The sequence below is a fragment of the Procambarus clarkii genome, chromosome 9 (genome assembly GCF_040958095.1).
Source record: "Procambarus clarkii isolate CNS0578487 chromosome 9, FALCON_Pclarkii_2.0, whole genome shotgun sequence".
NCBI lineage: Eukaryota > Metazoa > Arthropoda > Malacostraca > Decapoda > Cambaridae > Procambarus > Procambarus clarkii.
The window spans coordinates 15,469,189-15,491,167 of record NC_091158.1 but is presented as its reverse complement, the minus strand read 5'-3'; the positions used below and the strand labels follow the sequence as shown (position 1 = coordinate 15,491,167).

The 21,979-nt window shown below is 34.8% G+C and overlaps 1 protein-coding gene across 1 annotated transcript in view; it reads right to left on the bottom strand.

Annotated features, from left to right (window-relative positions):
* Nucleotides 1–1,689: 1,689 nt before the first annotated feature.
* Dscam1 (Down syndrome cell adhesion molecule 1) overlaps nucleotides 1,690–21,979 on the bottom strand; it is a 659,150-nt gene continuing 638,860 nt past the window's right edge. Inside the window, exons 40-41 of the mRNA XM_069321167.1 lie at nucleotides 13,232–13,277; nucleotides 1,690–6,691 (exon numbers count right to left, since the gene is read on the bottom strand). Of these exons, the coding sequence (XP_069177268.1) occupies nucleotides 6,625–6,691; nucleotides 13,232–13,277 (113 nt within the window). The 3' untranslated portion in view covers nucleotides 1,690–6,624. The remainder of the gene's footprint in view (nucleotides 6,692–13,231; nucleotides 13,278–21,979) is intronic.

Below are 21,979 nucleotides of genomic sequence, written 5' to 3'. Positions count from 1 at the left end.
AAACATCGTGTGACTTGCTGTGGAATCCCCCCCAATATCCATCCTGTTTGCAGTAGTGAGCCCTATAGACATTCCAATGTTACATCGTTTTCTGTGAACGTTCCTACAATCCATTCTCTTATCGTTTTTGTAAAGCTTACACTATTGTATATAATGTTTGGCGAACGCACCATTATTATATGTAATAATTTATGGAGTGCTTATTATAATTTACTGGGAAGCACCAAGATTTCTCCAAAGTGCTAACTTTTAACAGGATGCACTGTAAAATAGTGGTTTTAATCATGGATTGAAACATTAGTTGGCACATAATGGAGACTTATTATAACTTTTGTTAACTATTTTCAGTAGAATAAATTATTTTAGTAAAGAGTATTCATCCGTCAACAGCCGTCATCTTCGCTGACGACTTCACTACAGTCTTAATTATTAAGCCTTAAAATCATCAAATATAATAAAATAAGGAGCCATAGGTGGTAGCTATGTATACCATAGGGGAACTATGCATCTTAATTAATAATTATTATTAATAATAATTACTTAACTTTTGCCTCAAGTCAAGTAGATTTTCTTGATTTTTCTCGGAATATTGATGCTCTGAGGCTACTCAAAGGCAATCAGAAATGGTAATCAATTCCCTCCTTACGAGCAAATGATTTAGCTAAATTTGGAGCACTCTGTGCTCAGTCCCACAAGGTCTCCGTGCTGTCTTCTGTGCTCTGTATTGCACAAGGTCGAATTACTAACCATTCCGAGGATGCACAAACTGTATTGCATGCTTTAGTAATTATTAATTAATAATTTTTTCATATTTATTACCCAATACCAATCGGCTCTTTGAGGGTGGAGAGCAGAGTTCATGTGGTGATACAGGGTGCACATGGTGGTGCAGAGTACATGTGGTTGTACAGAGTATATGTGGTGATACAGGGTATATATGTATAAGCCAGTTAGTCAGGAAGCCAGAGTGTATTCATACACGTAAAGGCTTATATCGAGGTCCTCCCCCACCAAGGCAAAATTACTAACCCCGCCCAGGATGGAACCCGACAAGACGCTGACTAACTCCTGAGTACCTACTCACTGCTAGGTGAATAGTGGCATTAGGTGAAAGGAAATGTTCCCAACCATTTCTGTCCCGTCTGGGATTCGAACCGGGAACTCTTATTATAATGAACAGTCGTGTGAACCCTGTTCATTTAGCAGTGAGTAGGTACTTAGAAGTTAGCCAGCTTGTTGCAGGGGTTGCATCCTGGGTGGGGTCAGTAATTTGGCATTGGGGTGTAGTGGGGGGAAGACTTCAATAAAAGCCAAAACATGTATGAATACACTCTGGCTTCCTGTCCTCCGACACAATGTATTAATATTGTATTTAACCCTTAGGGCTGCTAATAATGTTTATTGCCAATAATGCTTAAAAACACTGAGGTAATGATACCAAGTAAAATACCTCTGCTCAGGAATTCTTGATGTCAACTAAAGCAGATGTCTGCAGCTACAATAACCTTAAGATGTGCATATAGAAAGACACTCCCATTTAACAGATTATTGTAATGAGTAATTTAATTTAGCTGAATAAAAGGTTAACATTACTGCTAGCTTTTCCACCCGGTTTACTTGCTGCATTTTCTTATTTCGTACCAAAAGAGCTTCTTTTCTAAAACAATTTGTTTGGATAAATATTCAAAATATTTCTCATGGTTTATTTCATGATACATAATTGTTTACACTATATTTGGTAGAAAATGTGAAGTGACGAGCAAAACCGAGCCTTAATTAGAAACCCAACAAGGCGCAGATTCCCTTGTCACAACACAATTTACAAGTGCAATGAGAGGTTCTGGTTGGCTGATACTTTGTCCCTGAATTGGATACAGTATTCTGCTAATTGTACTGAGGCAATAAAGAGCCATCATTTCGAAGTACCTACAAATTGTAAAAATTGCTAAATAACCAGAACTGTCTCATAACACTTGTAATCTGCCCTCAGGAAGAGTTTTTAATAATATGTTTTTACATGCTCCATAGTCACAATTTAATAATAATACAGTATCAAACAAAGCCTTTAAAATTATCATAAGATACATCCGTCATGCATAATTGAGATTCACCCTGTCACACTGAGTGTTCAGTGGTTGTTTAATGTCATGAAGTCTGTCATTATATAATACTCCTAATTACCATAAATACATTTTCCTTAATAAAAGTTTCCATTTCCATATTATATTATATCGGTTCTACTTACCTAACTGTCCCTACCTATCATCAAAGACTATTCCTGCCAGTGCATTGAAATTAAATAATCCATTAAGTCTATTTTGTCTTAAGCAGAGACATAGTAAAGCAAATTTATAATTACATTCAGTACAGTGGCAATACTTATTTTATTTAGGCAATCATACTAGTTTAAAATCTGATGCATTCCAAATAAACATTAAGAATTTCGTTGCAATACCCTGACAATTTCCTATAAGCCATACAATGCTAATATCAAGCAGCTTTCACTTGGAAAGTACAACCACATGCGCAGAGACTTATACAAATTCTTATAATATCAAACACATTCATATAATTTCTGGTTCTCACAAATGTTTTCTTCCTTTAGGCAGATTTGGATATTTTAAACCCATGATAACACAGGCAAACACAATTTCACAAAACTATACGAGAAACAATCTAGAAATTTCAGTTGTGCAAAGATTTGAAAGCTTGATGCTTTATTGCCCATGTTCACATTAGATGTAGCTTTTTATAATAGATCAATATTTATAAATATTTATGTATTTATAAACATAAATGCATATTCTTAACTTTGAAAGAATGTGCAGCTTCATTAAAAACTCTGCAATAAAGCATACCTGCTCACAAACCCTAACCATATGAAACTTCTGACATAATCAAGCAACACAGATGTCAGAGTACATGGAGAATATTTAAATGCTTATAATGGATTCTCGCTGGTAAACAAGTGACATAATCGGTGATTGTATGTCTCAGATGCTGCCTTGTGAAAGCCAATATTCCTATATAAAACATAGGATAAATGGACCTTACTGAGCAGTATCATGAGTCCACAACTTCTAGTTGTATCTTCTTGGATTCATATAATGTCACCCCTTAATCAGCTAACAGTCACACACTACGTTGCTCAGCCAATAAGAGCACTGTGTTGTATGAAACAAACAAATATTATATTTACCATTGAAAACTTGGTTATATAATGTCAATGTGTACAATTCATGCAGTGGTAATACTTCAAGTTCTCCTACCCGCTACAGTATAATTAAACATCTAGCAATCTCAGTGTTTAAGTATCAATAACCTTTATGTGTGGTTACATTGACATTAATAAAAGAAAACCATGGCTGTGTAACTCTAATCTACAGGGAAAGACAAAACTACTGGGTAGGGGGACATCAGGGCATTCCTTGATATTCATCCCTTGATATTCTGTAGACTTAATTGACTGACATTTTGTATGAGTTTCTTGTCATAGAACATATGTGGTATAATTTCTTTATTTTGCATTATTTATATACCTGGTACATATGTTAAGCAATTGTTAACTTTAATAGATCAGCATATTTATTTACGATCATTTAGTACAATAACTCATTTCTGGTACATGAATGCAATTTCAATGTCATTCCTATATCTGGACCAGTTTATCCCCTTTAAAAACTGCCAAATTTAGAAATGAGAAATTATCAGTGACTTTGAATTTACAATATTCAGTCAGTCGTGTGTTTCCTAATAATATACCAAACTACTGTAACACAGAGTATTTCATCATTACCTCTTCTTTTAAGTCTCATTTCACTCATAACAGAATGACCTTCTGTTAGTATCCCATATTATTCTTTTTTGTAATGTATCATGATCACTTTAATAAAAATAGAACTCTCTCTTATTTCCAAGTGTCATAAACAGCAAATACAGATTATTCTGCACCTTATGGTGCATTCTGTTGCTATCATGCAATATTGCGACCCATGATAGGGTGCTGGTCAAGATGCTATTGATCACCACTGTCCCCCTCCCATTAGCACCCACCCTCCCTGGTCAAGATAATGACAAGCAATGTCTACTATGATGCATAATCACACACATATGTGTATAGAAATGGTACAAACAATTCAATAACAGACAATTCTTAACATACATACAAAAATTGTCAGTTGAATCAAAATCCAAGGAAATGTGCTTTATAGGTCTTGCATGTATTTCTATATTGCCTAATACTGTACTGAGATTTCAACATTAATTAATCCTACCTAAAAGCAGTAGAAAAAGCGTTCATTTATCTACTCAAACAGTTTGAGCATTTTATACTTTTTGGGGAATTTATTTTTTCTGATCATTTTGGGGGTAAAATTATACATATGCATAGATAGAAAGCATGACCTCTCTACAATTCAGGTAGTAATGCCTTCAGTAACTCCATTACCAATAAACTGCAAATCAATAATTGAATAATTATTTAGGGCAGGCGGAGATTACACTGGCAACATTTATCAAAGACTACATGTATTACACTTGAGCTTATGGAAGATATCAGCATGTTTTGGTTGAATGAGATGAACACTAGATAAAAAGGGGTGTTATGTAGGTTCATGGTCTCGTACAACAATCCTTGTATTGTATAAATCCATGATGTTTAATATGTCGTACCATAACACGAATCTTCAATTATATTCTGGAAAAGAACTAAAATATATATCAGCTTTAAACTGTAAAAATTCCTCAGACTTCCAAAACATTGCTCAGAGGACTTGAGGGTTACAGCTATTGTCAGACACCTGCATGACACATGTCAATATTTATAGAAGTACAACAGTTCTGCAACGACTTATTATCTATTGTAATATAATACTCACTTTCACACAATTCTAACACTATGAAGAAGCAATGCACACATACTTACACGTCAACATTTTTATCTTAGATTCGTAAGAAAAGTTTACATGGAAATGGATTTAAGTAGAAACTGATGAATTGGCAATGAGAATTTGCCAATCTGTTCCTAAGACTGATGAATTTCATATACAAATAAAGTATTACCTAGCAAGATGCCTTACAATATATTTTATAATGGATATTGTGATGCTCCCAGCAATTTTGTCCTTATTTTTAGGATTTAATAAAACTTTTTATCCTTCAGTGCAAATGCACAATTTGTCATATTGTAGCCCTGAGTAAGATCCAAAATTGCTGGTCTGATTACATATTGTCTTGCAAGCTGCGGAAATTAAGCAACACCTAGGAACGCTGCGGCAAATGAGTAGACAGGGAGATGGCATTTGGTTTGTGCACTTACAGAGATGTCTTCGGGCTTCATTAAAATCATATCATGGCTTATATTTATAATTTGCGAGATAATTATACAAGTATCTGCAGAATCTCTACGTATGTATCCCTGTAGCCAAGCATTACGAAACAACCATGGTTGAGAAGTTAACACTATATCTTCTTAGCCAAACTTACTATATATGGCTCCTTCCCTCAGATGATAGCCCTTTTTCTGCCATTCTCTCTGTCTTACTCCTTAATTGGACTACTATTGTTAATTATTTAAAAAATAGTAAAACTGAGCATACTGGTTACATATGCGTCACAAAGGTTCAGGCAAACATACACAGTTTTGTCCCCCGCCCTTGACTAGACTTGGGTCGTATCACAAAGTACGTAGAACACCAAACAAGTCGAGAGTCACTTCCAAGTAGCACCGTCATGGATGATTCACACAGCAATACTTAGTTCAGTTCATACTATCGCACAGCACTTATGGTCCAATGGCCATTGAAGACAATCCATTAACTGCTATGGGTAGGGTTTACTGCATAATAAATGCATTGCTGACGGTATGGCCCTCAAAATACCGGTGCAAAAAACACTACAACAGAAGCACTTGCTTTCAAATTCAGATTTCAAACTGAGCAGAGGGCAGAGAAAGAATACTGCTACTGTTATGTGATACACAACACTGCAAGAAACACTCAAAGCTTAAACGTCAATCAGTGTGGGCTTGCCTTGGTAATGAGGGGAGTACAACAATGGAGTCCACAGCAGGTTAATTAATCTCATGAGCGGGGGGGTGAGGGGGGGAACTGTGACGCAGTAACAATAAAGAAGAATTCAGTCACCCCCTTTGAACACATACAACTAGCCAAGATATAACCTCATTTGGATCTTCATTGCTAATGCACATCATGCCAACTTGCTGCTTGCAATGAAAATAATATCATGAGGCTTTCAATTAGTGTAGAGAGCATCAGTATCACACAGGGTACAGATGATTTATTCTTCATTGCTTGTAATTTGTGTAATTAATTCTTCACATGATCCTTTCATGCTAAATCATTTGTATGAATTCCTTTTGTCACTGTCATTAATAACCTCTATGCTCTCTCTTTCTGTAACCTTTTTGCCAGGGGTAACTAGTCTCTTCAGAATATTTTCATAACATTTTCTCACTCAGTATACAGTATCTTGTATATTGCTGAGTATTTGTGTTCAACAGGGGTGCTTGGTATCAATGATCTGTGGTTAGTGACATGGGGCGGTAACCAGGTTGCCTCGTATGGCACGGGGATGACGGGGTCCTTCAGAAAGGTATAGAGGACCTCACACGTTCATTTCATCACTCACCATCCTTAGGCCTCCATTTTGAATGTGGGCTGCTGCTTCATTTCTGAAATATTTGAAACGACGAATTACTTCAGATAAAAATATCTCCTAATTTGAGAAAATTCATAAGGGTTTTGCAGTATTTAAATCCATACCACGTAGAATCTATATGGATTTACTACAATGACTATACCTAAAGGAAAAAATACTGTAATTTAATGTTAATAGATGAATTATGAAAATATACTCTTAGCATATACAGGATTACACAACACAAGGCAACATTAAATCTATGTTATCAGTAGATATTTCACTGTACTGAATAGATGCTTGCATTTCATGCAGTATAATCATGGTATAATTAATGACTATTTGGTCCAGTATTCAACAAATAATACCTTATATCTTAAATACCAAAATCCGGGTAACTTAAAATTATAAAACTGTTCAAAGTTCATTAAAAACTGGCTTCTTTTCTGCAAACAAAAATTACTAACAATGTGTCTGTTGCATTATAATGTCGACCAAACAAGACATAAGTGTAGTGTAATGAAATAATTGGTACCTGACACAAGACTAATATAAAAATTACTGAATTTGTTTAATTGTCCTAATCTAATCCATTTTATTTATGCAGTAGAAACTTAATTACCTGTTACAGTTCATCAATTTTATTAATAAAAAAAATTAAATTACTATCTAGGGTATTTTTCAGTTGAAGGAGATATGCCTGGTTCCTGTGTGAGACATATCTCACAATACAAATAATGTGAAAAAAAAGATAAATTCTAATCATCTCTTACACTTCACAAAGTAGAGATTCTATGCCTGTTCTATGTATTTCAGAACTAGCTTGAAAATGTTATCTAGTGTTCTGCTTAAAATTCTTTTTAGGCCTGTAAGAACTGCCCATATGCTTACTGGTTTTGAATTTGCTGCCAATATTTTTCTGTTTAAGTGTGACTCCAGCATTGAAACTAGTAGTATGTCCATGCCCAAGATTATCTCCATTAGTGATTCCTGTAACTTCAATCTAATATTACAATGTCTATCTGGTCTTTTTTTTTCCTTTTCCCTATCTTTATTACTTTATAATTCCTGGGATTGAACTCTGCTAGTCATTTGGCCTCTTGCTTGATTAGGTAATTACAGAGTATCCTGCACTCCTCTTCAGTCCTTACCTTTCTCACCAGATTTGCATTGTTTATAATCACTCTCATGTAAGAACTAAAGTGGATAAGTCGTTCCCTATAATTAGATACTGTAAGAAGTTTAAGGAATGAGCCTTGCAGGAATCTAATTGCCATTTACCTCTACTATAACATTTCCTCATAAAAACTTTTTTTCTGTTATCAGATACTTCCCTACAAAGTCCAGTACCCTTCCAGTTATTTCAACCTGCATCTGTACCTTATATACTAGACTTTTTGGGGGAACAATATCAAAGGCTCTTTGGTAGTTTAGGAAGATATAAGTCACCTAACTCCCTTCTCTCCTATCTTGGTGACCTTGTTGTTTAATGCTATAATTTTCATCATGTAGGACTTGCTCCTCAATCCATTTTCTGATTATTTTTCCAATACTGTACTTTAAGGGGAATGCAAGTCAGAGGGACTGGCCTGTGGTTTAGAGCCTCCTATCTCCTTTCTTGAATATCAGTACATGTACAGTCTTCCACTTTTGTAATTTCTTAAACAGCCTCTCTGATATCACAGTGATATCTCGGCTGGTTCTACTGTTTTTTCACATTTTGTTTTGTCAGGTACCACTTTACTGTGTCCTCAGGAACCCAGTGTACCTCACTGTATTTTCTATACATCTGTATTCACTCTTTTTATCCTAAAGACCTGGAATCTTGCATAGTGTTCTTCATAGAATTTGACACATTTTATTAAAATTCATGATAAATTCTATTATCAATTTACTTGGTCCTCTACTGTTGTTTTCCTCCTTATGTTACTGTGCAAAAGCCTTGGCAGGTTATTTTTAAACTGAAATTTGATTAATTGCTGCTAGTGGTAAGAGTATATTGTGCACTTCATCTTCAGAATTCCAAACTCTATAAGTACAAATTGTAGAGCAAGTATTTGTGCATACTGCAATACTGTACCAAAATCATACAAAAAAATTAATTTATACTAGAATATAACAACATTGTAAAATTTTATGTTAATGGCACCAGATTGCAAATCTCAATTAGCAAAATTTTCCATATTTATTCAGACATCTAATCTGGAAATTAGAAAGACAGTACAACCAAGTTGGAATCTGTTTGTTGCATCCAAACTTCTGTTGAACTCAGTTACTTAAATCAAAACACCATTGGATGAAGAAATTTTTACAAATTTACTTATGCATGCATTACTTTTCCAGCATGTTCTCCTCACTGAGAAACATTGGCTTGCACAGCTGCCACACAACACTGTGTTCTGCACAGCTGCCACACAACACTATGTGTTCTACACAGCTGCCACACAACACTATGTGTTCTGCACAGCTGCCACATAACACTGTGTTCTGCACAGCTGCCACACAACACTGTTCTACACAGCTGCCACACAACACTGTGTTCTGCACAGCTGCCACACAACACTGTGTTAATGCAGTGTTTGTCAAGCTAGTTACAGTATGATTTATTGTGTGAATCCTTTCCTCTATTCCAGTTAGTAACACTGTATTAAAAAATATATACTGTACTGTAATATGGATTTGTAAAAAAAAATCTAGGCTTAGCTCTGTTTCCCTTTCCCTTGCTTCTTCGAACATGGTACAATGAATGCATTTCATTATAGGGGATATAGTATACTTTAATTAAACTTTAGCTAATACAACCAAATTGTGTCTGGAATCATGACACACTGCTTGGCAGTCTAGATTAAGTAGCATTTTGTTTTGTTTGCTATTTTAGGATCAAATACTATTTTTTTTATATTTTGTGTAAATAATATAACATATATTTACACATTCAGTACTTTATTAGCAAAAACACATGGGAAAAGTAAAATTTAAATAAAGCTTTGAGTTGAAAGGTGAGAGACCTTAATGGTTGTCTATTAATCCTTAATAATGTGGCTTAACACTACATAATCTGCATATGGTATTAAGTCAATACAGTAATAATCTAGCTCTGAATTTGGTTGGATTATCAAGTAATTCCAATAAGCTGCAATTGGATTACATGTTTTTGCATCAGAGAACACAAGCTGTTTTTTCATAAAAGTATTAGTTTAACACTTGTTCTGTTGCTGTTAAACTGAGATAAACATTACTGAATAAAGCTGTCAGCTTTTATATCATATAGAGTAATAATAAAATGAACAAAATGAATGGTAGGAATGTGAATAAGTAAATGTTGGATAATAATGCAGACTTTGGAAACATGTTGGAAAACATGGCAGCAGTGTGGGAAAAAATAATAACAATCGTTGGAAAATGTACACTTACTTTACTTCTTCGAAGGTAGTATCATTTCAGCTTAAAAGGTCTCTGTAATTTAAGGTTTAACTACCCTATTATATGCTAATCATATCAACTAGGAGACTTTCGCACGAATTCTCTATCAATATTTTACCATACATGTTAACTGATGAAATACTGTATACTGTTTCAGACAATATTATATAAAGAGAAACTGTATATAGCATTAAAATATTGCTCAAACTGTACAATACATCTATACACATTAACACAAAAATGGAGGTGCAAAATTAACAGCTAAATGCATTTTATATTCAGCACTTAATAGAATACTATACAATTTATTTATAATTTATTAATCTAGAGGCAATATATTGTTTATCATAATAAAAAGATAATGTTTTTCATGCAGACATGCAACAAAATAAGTAATATGCAAAGCTTAAAATGCCCTGCTCAATAAGGAATCATGCAACAACTCAAAGTAATCTACACTAGGTTATGAATAAAAAGTAATTTGATAATACAGTATTAGGAGATGCTCCAGTATCACACCCACTGGCCTCAATTCAGAACTTTAGCAAAAATGATTTTATTTTAAAGTATTTTAAAATACACTTCAGTTTCATTTGTTTAAATTATGAAGCACCATTTTTTTAAAATGGCTATTTTCAAGTTCTCAAATTTTTAAATTCAGGCCATAGAGTTTGAAGATTCATACTTTCTACTAACTCATAATTTAAATTTATCATATTTATTCAAGTGAGGATTATTTTTTATTCCATTGTATGGGAAACCTAACCTCGCTGAACTTGGGTTATTCTAGCATAAACTCTATCTTATATTCTCTTAGACACTTAATGCCCATGAATTATATTTGTTAACTAAGGGGGGTCCCTTTACTGCTTCCATTTACCTACAACTTAACTTCTGTATAAAAGCAGTTGTAAAATGCCCGTCCAAGTGTCTCAAGAGAATGCAAGGCAGACTGAGAGAAGCAGTCATACACCATCAAAAGCAAAGTTTTCTTTGAGATTCTAAACAAACTAAAGCTTCAAAAGTGGGCTATTGCTATCAAACAGCAATATGAGATCCATGAAGCATGATGAAATCAGCTAGGCTTGTTCCAGAAAAAACTTACAGCTCTTAACCAGTTTCCTCGTGAAAAGTAAAATATTGAAATGTTAGATATTGTTAAAATCCTTGGGAAAGACATTACTAATCCATCTCTCATGCATGTCAGTGTTCATTTTTCTTTATATGTGATTAGCTACAAATTACATCATGAAATTACTACAAAGACTCTAAAATACAAGAGTATAATTATGCAATACACCAATGCACTGATTATCAGAAATTCAGGTAAACAGTATCTTGATTATCTATGCCATTAGATCTTACACATGAAACTTAATCAGTAAGCATGTGTAACTACCTAAGTGGTAATTACCTAAATGTGGTAATCATCTATAGGTAATTATCTGTGTGTGTGTGTGTGTGTGTATTATATATATATATATATATATATATATATATATATATATATATATATATATATATATATATATATATATATATATATATATATATATATATATATATATATATACATATACATACATACATACACAGTATATATATATACATACATACATACACAGTATATATATGCAACAATAATCACAAAAACACTGATCCAAGCATGCGGAAAAACCACATTTGAAAAATAGACTGCCTAACTCGTTATTGGCTAATTCGCCTTTATCAGAGCAAAGTAGACTGAAGATAGAAACATGGTTGATCAGACCTTTTATACCCACCAGGGCAGATCACCTGACCAACAAGAAAAGGTGAAGGAAAGTTAATATAAGAAAGAAGGTAAATACAGAAGGCCTATTGGCCTCATACAGCTCCTATTAATATGCAGAACTAGAAGATATATAAATGTGCCATACAGGTTAAATAGATGCTATATTGTATTGATGTGCTATATTGAGGCTTATATGGGGATCCAACTTGTACATACCAGGGCTCACATTAAGGCTGTTGTTACAATGATTGATCAGAGCAGACTCGATCACATTTCATTCAACGAAACCCTTACTCTTAACAATACATTTTGCCCCTCTGAAGTCTTGCTTAGCTTGTCCATATCACTCATGGTGGTGGACCACAAGGTGGACCACAAGGTGCACCTCAGGTTTGGCATTTATTCTCTGCATCTGATCTGGGTAGATCTTTGCAGGTTAGTCATGAGGGGGTTTGAATGCTGTCGTATAGGAACCCACAGCCCTGACAATTTGGTACACTATCTCTGCAACTGAGGCTGTGCTAAAGCTTGTGTCACTTCTGCAGGATGCAATGAAGGACTTTTTTTAGGCAGAACCAACTGATTTGTCCTAGTTAGCAAGGATTACCACATATGATTCAGCAGTTTTTAATTTTGTCATTACCTTCTAAGGATTTTTTATAACTATAACTAAGCAATATATACATTATATATATAATGTATATATTATTAAATATTATATACATCTCAAGGAACTAGTGAGAGCCTTATTAGACTGCCATGAGCAATATATTACATACTGCAATTGTGTGTGTGAGTGTGTGTGTGTGCCTAGGTACATGTATGTGTGTACATGTGTCTGACTGAAAATGACATTAGATAATCAAGACTCTGCCTGACTAGACCGTGAAAAATTCTGATAATGGATTAAATCAACCATGTAAATTACTCAGTTGTGCCATTTCAATAATATATACCAAGATGGGCTCTGGCTCACTCTCAAAGATTCAAAATGATACTACTGTACTTTTTTAATAGTCTAGCTTCCATGTTACTTAAACATAAGATTAAAAAACAAATAAATGAGGCATATGATATTAGTAAGAACCATAAGACCCCTCCATATCTTGTAAAGGTATACAATCATATGATAATACAATTCAGTATTTCAAATTAAGCAAATTAATTAGCTTATAAATTTAAAGCAAACAAAAAACTATAAAACAAAAAATTGCTAAGCTGTAATTATGATCATGTTAAGAAACACACACAACCTGTATTATATTCTCCATGAAATACCAAGATAAAAAGAGCTGCCAAATAAAGAAAGTGAGCACAGGCCTGTAGCATTGTTAGACTAAAACGCAGTTGATTTTGAGTCTACTCTCAGGGACTTACTTGTCCAGGAGTTTGCGCATCTCCTCTGTGCTCTTGGTAGCCTTCACTGCAAGAGGAAAGTTGCTCCTTTGAGTACCAGCTTCATAATTAAATCAATGATCTTTGGAGGCTTTTGGTATCCCAGAGCCTTTCTTGCCCTCTTGGGAGGTTTCATAAGTTTTCAGAAATAATGAAAAAAGAGGTCATAGAGCCTACAAGACCATAAACTGTCATGAATTGTTGAAATGACAGTCTACAGAATAATATGGTGAATCCTATATACATAAACAAGAGACAGAACTGCAAGTAAATTATTACAAAATATAAAGATTTAGGCCAAAATATATACTGTATACATATATATATATATATACAGTATTTATATATATTACTGTACTGTTTTAGACAAATTTTAAATACTGTATTAGTAAAATGTATGAAGAAATCACTGATAAGATGAAGTTTTATAGAGCATCATATAGAGAGTCGAAGACATATTTTTTTAGGAAAATTCAGTTTAAAGATGATCACACAAAATGGCACTAACCAAAGGATGCTGTAACACACAATTTTGCCATATGCAGCAGAGTAAATACTCATGCTTGCATCAGTGATCAGTCTCTCATACAAACGTATAAAAGTTTTCACTAATAAGGAACACCCACAGCAATTTGTACAAATAAAATTATAAAATATATTTGAAAAGAATATGAGGAATTTATGAAACCAGCATATAGAGCTCTTATTTAGACTTGGACATGGATCACAAGCATATGTTCAACTGTAAACAAAGGAAGCACCTTTCTCTTGGAAACAAAAAAATAAATTGTGCATCAAACACCAAGGAAATTAAATGTCTCACAGCTTAAGGTGAAACACATATTGACATTTACAGCAATTTAGTTTTAAGTACTGAAACATATTCATATTTGACCTCAAGTGGCATATAACTATAATACTATACTCTACTTAAGTATTCTTAAATAATTATTTTCCAGTGTACAGGTACTAATTTTTCCATCTACATAATTTAGCAACGTAACTATAAGTACAACACTGCATTCATAGTTGATAATTAAAGGACTCCAAAAGATATGAATGTACTTATTGAAAATTAACACCAACAAAGCAAATTAGCAAAATAATTATGTTCAGGATTCTAAAACTTTCCTAATCCAAGAGAGGATGATGCTCCTTATTTTGAGAGCTGCCACCTAAGAGAGAATAAAAAAATATTTTTGACATCTAAATTTCTCCAATACTCTGGACTGAATACTCTGGACCTATTGCTAATGAAATAACAATAAGGTGATATAAACAGAAAAATCACGCTTTGAGTGCATATGAAAAGCACTTATCTGAGAAATGCACTTGGTTGTTTCCCAAAGATGAAATTTTACTTACTTACAGTTAGGATCTGGCCATCAAAGATTCTGCACTAGTGCGGTGAGGAACTTTTCAAACTCACTAATAAAGGCAGGCAGACACTAGAGAATACTTAAGCCAGCCCAGAATGTCAACAAAGTGCCATCAGGTTTCAGCACCAACACCACACCAAAGCACCAAAATCTGACCTCTCGCTATTTTACCTGAACCACAGACAATGAAAACACTACCATCAAGCATAGTGAAGGCAGAGAAAGGAAGGGCAAATGGGAACAACCTACTGGAATGCTTAGCAATGTGTTTTTCATATGCACTCAAGAGTCTGATTTTTTTCCCACTCAGTTGCTCAGTTTTTTACTCAGTTGAATGTCACTATACCTGCTACAAGGGAAAGGCTCACCCAAACTAATGAGTGGAAAACTGGAAGAAATTAACCTGGTAACCAGAGGAGAGAGTCTTGGATAACCTTAACTCATCTCTGTCTAAATTAAAGGTGAGGATGGGCAAGGAAAGCCAGTAACTTTAGAAAGAAGACAAGCACCTAAATTACTGGGAGGATATCAAAGCTCTCAACATGAACTTTTAAGAAAAGACATGAGAGAAGTATACCTAAAGGCCAGGTCCTACACAGTAAAATAACAACATACTGGAATGAAAGATATGGTAGAATATGCAAACTAGACCCTGTGAAGAGTAGAGGTACCATAGTGTTATCATACCAGAGCTGTGAACCTCAGATGCCTGAACATCTGAGGTCCACAGCTATTCAATATCCCCCAAGCAAATATATGAAATATTGTCAAAACAAGTGGCCATGTTCTAGAAAAAAATTAGACATGGTCCTGCAAGATGTGTCAGACCATCCAGGTTTGCATAATGAGGTGTTGGAAAAGGATGCTTTGTTGAGAGAGACTGAAGTGACAATTGGAAAGGACTGAGCCACCATGGTCTGTTTAATGTTTGTGGCCTCAATATCAAAGGAAGGAACATAATTAGAAGCATCCAAAAAGGATGGAGATCTGAGATTGGATGAGCCACTCAGAAGATAAACAGGAAGCCAGTCCGCATTAAAGGAAACAGCAGTTTGGTGTGAAGACGGCCGTTGTGTGCCTGTATACTACTTGTGCTCTGTGAGTGTGACCTGCCAGCTTGTTAGCCAATACTGAGACATCAATCACAGCTGGAGGATTACGTTTTATGTGCTGAAGCCTGATGTTAATGTGTGTGTGGGTCTAGTACCTAGTAGGATTGAGTAACCTGGTATGTTATCTGTTATTTTGTAGGGTTAGTGTCATTATTTCATGAGTTTATGACATATTAGTAAGTTTGTAAGTGGATTCCAAAAAATATTCCCTGCTAATGAAAGCGATGATTGTGCAAACCAACAATGATGTGGTCAATCTTCAAGCAGGAAGACAACGGGGGAGCAGAAAATCTGAACAAGTGGTTCAGTTTGGGTCATAAAATAAGAGATGGCAGCCACAATAGGGGAGAGCAAGTGCTATTTTCTATGAAAATAAAAATCAAGTACTGTCTGAAAATTATGAAGCAATACGAAAAAGGGTAACATTCCTCTCGCTTTCTAACATCTTATTGTAATAATTGCACTGCCAGCCATCATTTGTCATCTTATAAAAAGAAACTCCCATCATACTATGGTACACAACTAAACCAGGACTGAAATAGCTGGATGATTAATACAACGTGCAGAGCACAAATTCCTGTTCTGGAACAAAGCATTAAAGAACTCCACTTGTAGAAAGAAAACCAGAGTGGAGAATTACTAAAGCTGAAAGCAAAAACAGACCAGGCACAACAAAATTACTGGTAACCTTGTCGGTAAAAGTTGAGACACTTACAAATAATTGTCTACACATACAGATTTGGATGACTATCATGCCTTTCAAGATGACCTAGACAAAATGTGTGTGTATGAAGCAACACTTGGCTAATGTAATTCAATGTGAATAAATGCCATATTATGGAAAGTGAAATAGGAGAAAAGAGGCCACACAACCTACAAATTATGTGGAAAGACATTAAAGAATCCTTGACTAAGAAAGAGATCTTCAGGTGCTTCTGGATAGTAGACTGTCACCAGAGAACCACATAAAGGATATTGTGCAAAGAGCATATGCTATGTTTTCCAACTTAAAGATCACTTTTAAATACATTGTTCCTGGATGGGGTTCTGGGAGTTCTTCTACTCCACAACCCTGGCCCGGGACTAGGTTTGACTTGCTTGACTTCACATTGATGGTGAAACAGTAAAGAAATTGTTCATGACTTTGTGAGACCAAAATTTAAATATTCAGTGGCTGTACTGTATAGTGCTCATTTTTCAAAAAGCACATCAATAAACTGGAAAAGGTGTAAAGGCACTATTAAATGGTTTCTAAAATTGCAAAACATGTGTTACAAGAAGAGGCTAGAGCTGTTAAATATACCAAAGCTAGGAGAAAAAGAAGAATCAACAAAATTATGAAACCTTCAACTTGAAGAACAAAAGGTGATAGATTCAAGTTAAGGAAACAAAGTTGCCGAATAATATTAAAGCGTTCTCTTTTTGCAAATAGAACGGTCGGTTGGATCAATTTAAGTGAGAAGGCAGTGGATGCCAAAACTGTCAGTAGGTTCATAGTATCATATGATAAAAGAGTACTGGGAAGACAGGACACCTCGAGTGTAGATTTTTTCTTGTAACTATCTTGAGATGATTTCGGGGCTTAGCATCCACATGGCCCGGTCCTCGACCAGGACTCCTTTTTGTTACACACCTCCAGGAAGCAGCCTGTAGTAGCTGTCTAACTCCCAGGTACCTATTTACTGCTAGGTAACAGGGGCATCAGAGTGAAAGAAACTTTCCCATTTGTTTCTGCCTCCACCGGGGATCGAACCTGGAACCTCAGGACTACAAATCCAAAGCGTTGTCCATTCAGCTGTCAGGCCCACACTTAGGTAATTACACACATGCTACATTAGTGGATACTTCTTATGTAATTACCTAGGCCTATTCTCAATCAAAATAATGTACAGTGCCTAAGGATAACACAAACCACTTGACTCAAAGTTCTGGGCTTTGTTTGCCCATATAGCCTGCAGCCAAGGTCAATCAGAACAGAATGTGAAGAGATTAAATTGAGGGATTTGTTGTGATATCAGTGCTGCTACAAGGCAGCAGTTGAGTGTAGTGACCTTGTTGGACATTTGGTAGTTAGCCAGGGGATTGCTTAGTGTTCTCTGTGGTGTCAAGTTGTGCCTGAAAACGTTTTTAACTTTTATGTAATTTACTTTGCCAACATTCTGGACTAACTCAAGTATTATCTAGTAGTCTTCCTGGCATCAGTATGACTGGTGGGGATAGTGTGAAATGTTCCTCACTGTCCGAGTGTGAAATATTCCTCACTGTCCAAGTGTGAAATGTTGACCTGTGCTGACAGAAGTCTGTAGGATTTTATCTTGGGGGAACAGCTGGTTGAGACAGCTCAGAAATAAAAAAAATCTAGTCAGCTATTAGTTAAAAAGAAAGTTATGGAACTGGCAGACAAGTTCACATAAACTTTATTTCTTCAATGAAATGTAAAATACCTGTATACATATTATATACATATATAGTACAAAACATAAAGAATTATGACATCTATACAGTGACCAATCTATTTTCTACCAGTCTACTACAATACTCCACTATGTTAAATTTTCATCACATTAGAGGCATTAGAAAAATGTAAACAAAATATAAAGAAATTTTGTTTTTATTTGTTTTCTAATGAAATTATTAAATAGCCACCATTTTAGTTTAATATTTTCTTCTGATGTGCAAGATGCTTTTTTCCAAGTTGGCCACCAGAGGTGCACCATATGCAGGCACACCTGCCTGCATATGGTACATCTGCACACATGCCCAGTACATGTACAAGGTGATCTAGCATTGTTTTTGTGCCATTAACTTTCAGGCATCGTCTTATCTTGCATCCATGGAGTTATCAAAGAAAATATATCATCCAATCACTACTGGCCTCAGGCCGGGCTCGGGGAGAAGAAGAACTCTCAGACCCCTCTCCAGGTATGCTCCAGATGAAAAATAATACAAACTAGTTATCAAGAGCTTCAACAAGTGGACAAAATATAAAGAAAACTCAAAAGCACTCAAGCATACCTATGCAAGATTTTATGCAAGAAATAATTATTTTTTTACATGATATAGTAACTCATGTGTCAAAAAAAATTCTATCAACTGACAGAAATAACTAGCAAATGGTTCTTGGCTATTTCTGAAGGCATATAATAGCTAATTATGACCTTGAATAAACAAAAAATGTAAAGTTAGCCTTAAGTTCAGTGTACTGCAGAGTGGTGTGGGAATGGTATAAATAAAAACCATATGAGACATGCCTGTGCAAATATAGCAGCTCATATAGAAGCCGAGATAATGTACTTTTACCAGGAAACGATTATCATTAACATATTTTTTCATGTTGAGGGGTAGGTGAAGAACATAAATATGCAATATAGTATTAAAATGTTGTAATTAGTGGGGAGAAGTAATCAATTGATGAAGATGGCATAAAGGTGTAAGTAGAAGACATTTACTAAGCTTATGCTGGAAGATAATTTATCTGCCAAGATAAATTAAAATGAAAATTATAAATTTATTTTAAAGAATGTTTCCAACATTTTCTTAAACTCACACTGGTTAAAGATATTCTACTGTTAGGTATAAATAAAGAGCAGCTTACTATTGCATGTGAATGCAGCTGGAATGCATACAAGCCAACTGTTGGCTATTTTGGGAAAGCCAATACTCGGTGCATTTAGAAAGACTAAGTCTCTATGATTCATAAAAGCCAAAAATGTATTTGGATGAAATAACCTAAATTTCATGTCTGGTTTAATCAAAATTGCCCCAGACTTGAGGCATTTTGAAACAAATGGGCTGCTATAAAACCAATCAATAGCACCATAGGGAATGGTGCTATTGATAGACAACAGCCTATTGCTTCCATCAGTGACTCTTGTTATATAGGGAATAATTTAAAATGCATGTTAGCCTCCTAATACCAATTTCACAATATAAACATCCGAATAGCATACTGTATATTACTCAAGAAACCAATATTAGAGCAAAAAGATGTAGACCTGGGGTACATTATTAGAGATAAAAATTAAAAAGTATTGCACTTAATTCATCAGATTTAAGGGGCTCAATGGTAAACAAAATTTACAGTAATTTAAAAAATCTGGACATTCAACAACACGTGTAACTTGAGTGGAATAAGATAATTTGAACAATATAGGTCAGGTTTTAAGAATATTTAATGTAGAAATTAAAGTCCAAAGACTGGGATTCAGTGAAAAAAAAATTAAAGTGGAAGGTAGGCAGCAAATAGATATCAGTGCTTATAGTAAGAGATTCTTTTCCATCTGCCTGTATAGATGTTGATGTGTGTGACTTTGTAACCATGGAAGAGTCTATAGGAGGAGAAAATTTCATTGAGAGATTAGGGAAAAGGTCCTGGTCAGTTTGCCTACAGATATTGTCAGTGTTAGAATCAGGAATATGTCCATAAGGGTTAGTCTGGAGAGAAGCAATTGGTCGGGAACTCTCATGCAATGTTAGTCAACAGCTGCAAGGGTACAACTTCACCCCAGTTGACACAACACTGTAGTGGGACTTCCAGGGAGGGTAAACTCATTGGCCTGGTCACCCACAACACAAACCTCAGGAGATTAGCTAGGCAAAGAGCTACAAAACAAAAATAAGGCCCTTGCATCCCTATATCCTCATTTACAATGGAGCCCAATTATGACAGTCAATGTAATATCCAAGAGAATAGTATAGATTGTATAACCAGGTCATCACTGAGGAATCTAATGGTGCTCCAGGGACTGAAAGAAATGCCGACTACACAAAGCCTGCTGGACCCTAGTCCAGCTAAACGAGCCAGCTATACAAGCCAACTGTATAAGTTGGGGTTTGCTGAACATACTGTTTTATACCAAAGAAGTGTGTTGTCCTACAGGAACTGCAATCCCTGGGAAGACTCCTCTCCCAGATGAAGTGAAATTAGGAATAATGGACCCCACATGTACATTAGACACATCGAGAAGAATCAAAAGCCACTCTTGCCTGCCCTTTTGATTATCAATGCACTCAAGCACCCATCTCTACATCAAGGTACCAGACTGTAGTTAAATTAGTTTAAATATTTTTGCTTAATGTTCAAATTTCTATCTTATTTATCTGCAGAGTCTTTGTATCTCATTGAGACATGATAAATGATTCTGAAAATATCCTAGCATAGTCAAATTTCTGATAGGCATTAGGCCCAGGGGACAGATAATAGATTACCCACTGTATATTTTGTATATCTAAGAGATCTAGTTTCTCAGTCATAATCTTTTCTGCAGTCCAGGGTATGGAGATTAACACTATAACTTCAGATGAAACTGAGCTACGACCTTCTCACTGCTGTTTTGGGTATACAATAGGGTACTCTTTTAATCCCCTTGTACAGTTTAACAAATTATCAAGGGATTTAGACCTTTTGGAAATTTAAAGACCTTTATCAAGAAATAACAAATCTCGGGCAAATGCCATATTAGCTTTCATTGTCTCTTGTCACTTATATTTTGGATATCTCCATAATAAAAATTAATTGGATTAATAATGAGGCTGGCAAGCTGGAGATGCATCTATTCAACATAAACTATGCTTGCTCTACCCATACAAAGTTCTGCTACTTATTTTTAAATATTTTGAAGGACTGACATATTAACTTTGGTGGCATAAAACCAGAGCACCTCAGAAATAACTATAGTGCTGTATTCAAACTATGAAATCAATAAAGGAAATGAACAAAGAGAACATTAACAGTTAAAGTGCATTCCAAACATGCTAAATAAGAGTGACTCAAACCATATACAGTGCTGAAGTGTTGACTAATTTGAAACTCCTCGAACACAATAAATTCTGGCCAGTTTGTAATATATCCTGCTGGTTAAAGTCTTGACCACTGATCTATGAAATGTTCTTATTTTTAAATTAGGCTTCTAAATGAAAAATAAAAGTTTTCAATGTCAAAATATCAAGTTAAAAATATTACTACTTAAAAAACATAAAAGATAAAGTTAATCACATTCTAAATAATCATAAATAAGTAAAGTTTGATCAGCTTTCCAATAGGATACATTTATTCAGCCTACCAGAGTCTACACAGAAAGAACACACTTTTTTATATAAATTTATAAAGAGAAGGTTGGGCTAATTCTATATCACATTTGTTTAAATATATGCTTTAGAATTGCAAGTATTCTTGCAATATGTTTGAAGCCCATAATATGGAGAAGAACATGATTCTTTATAACCCATTTTATGAGGAT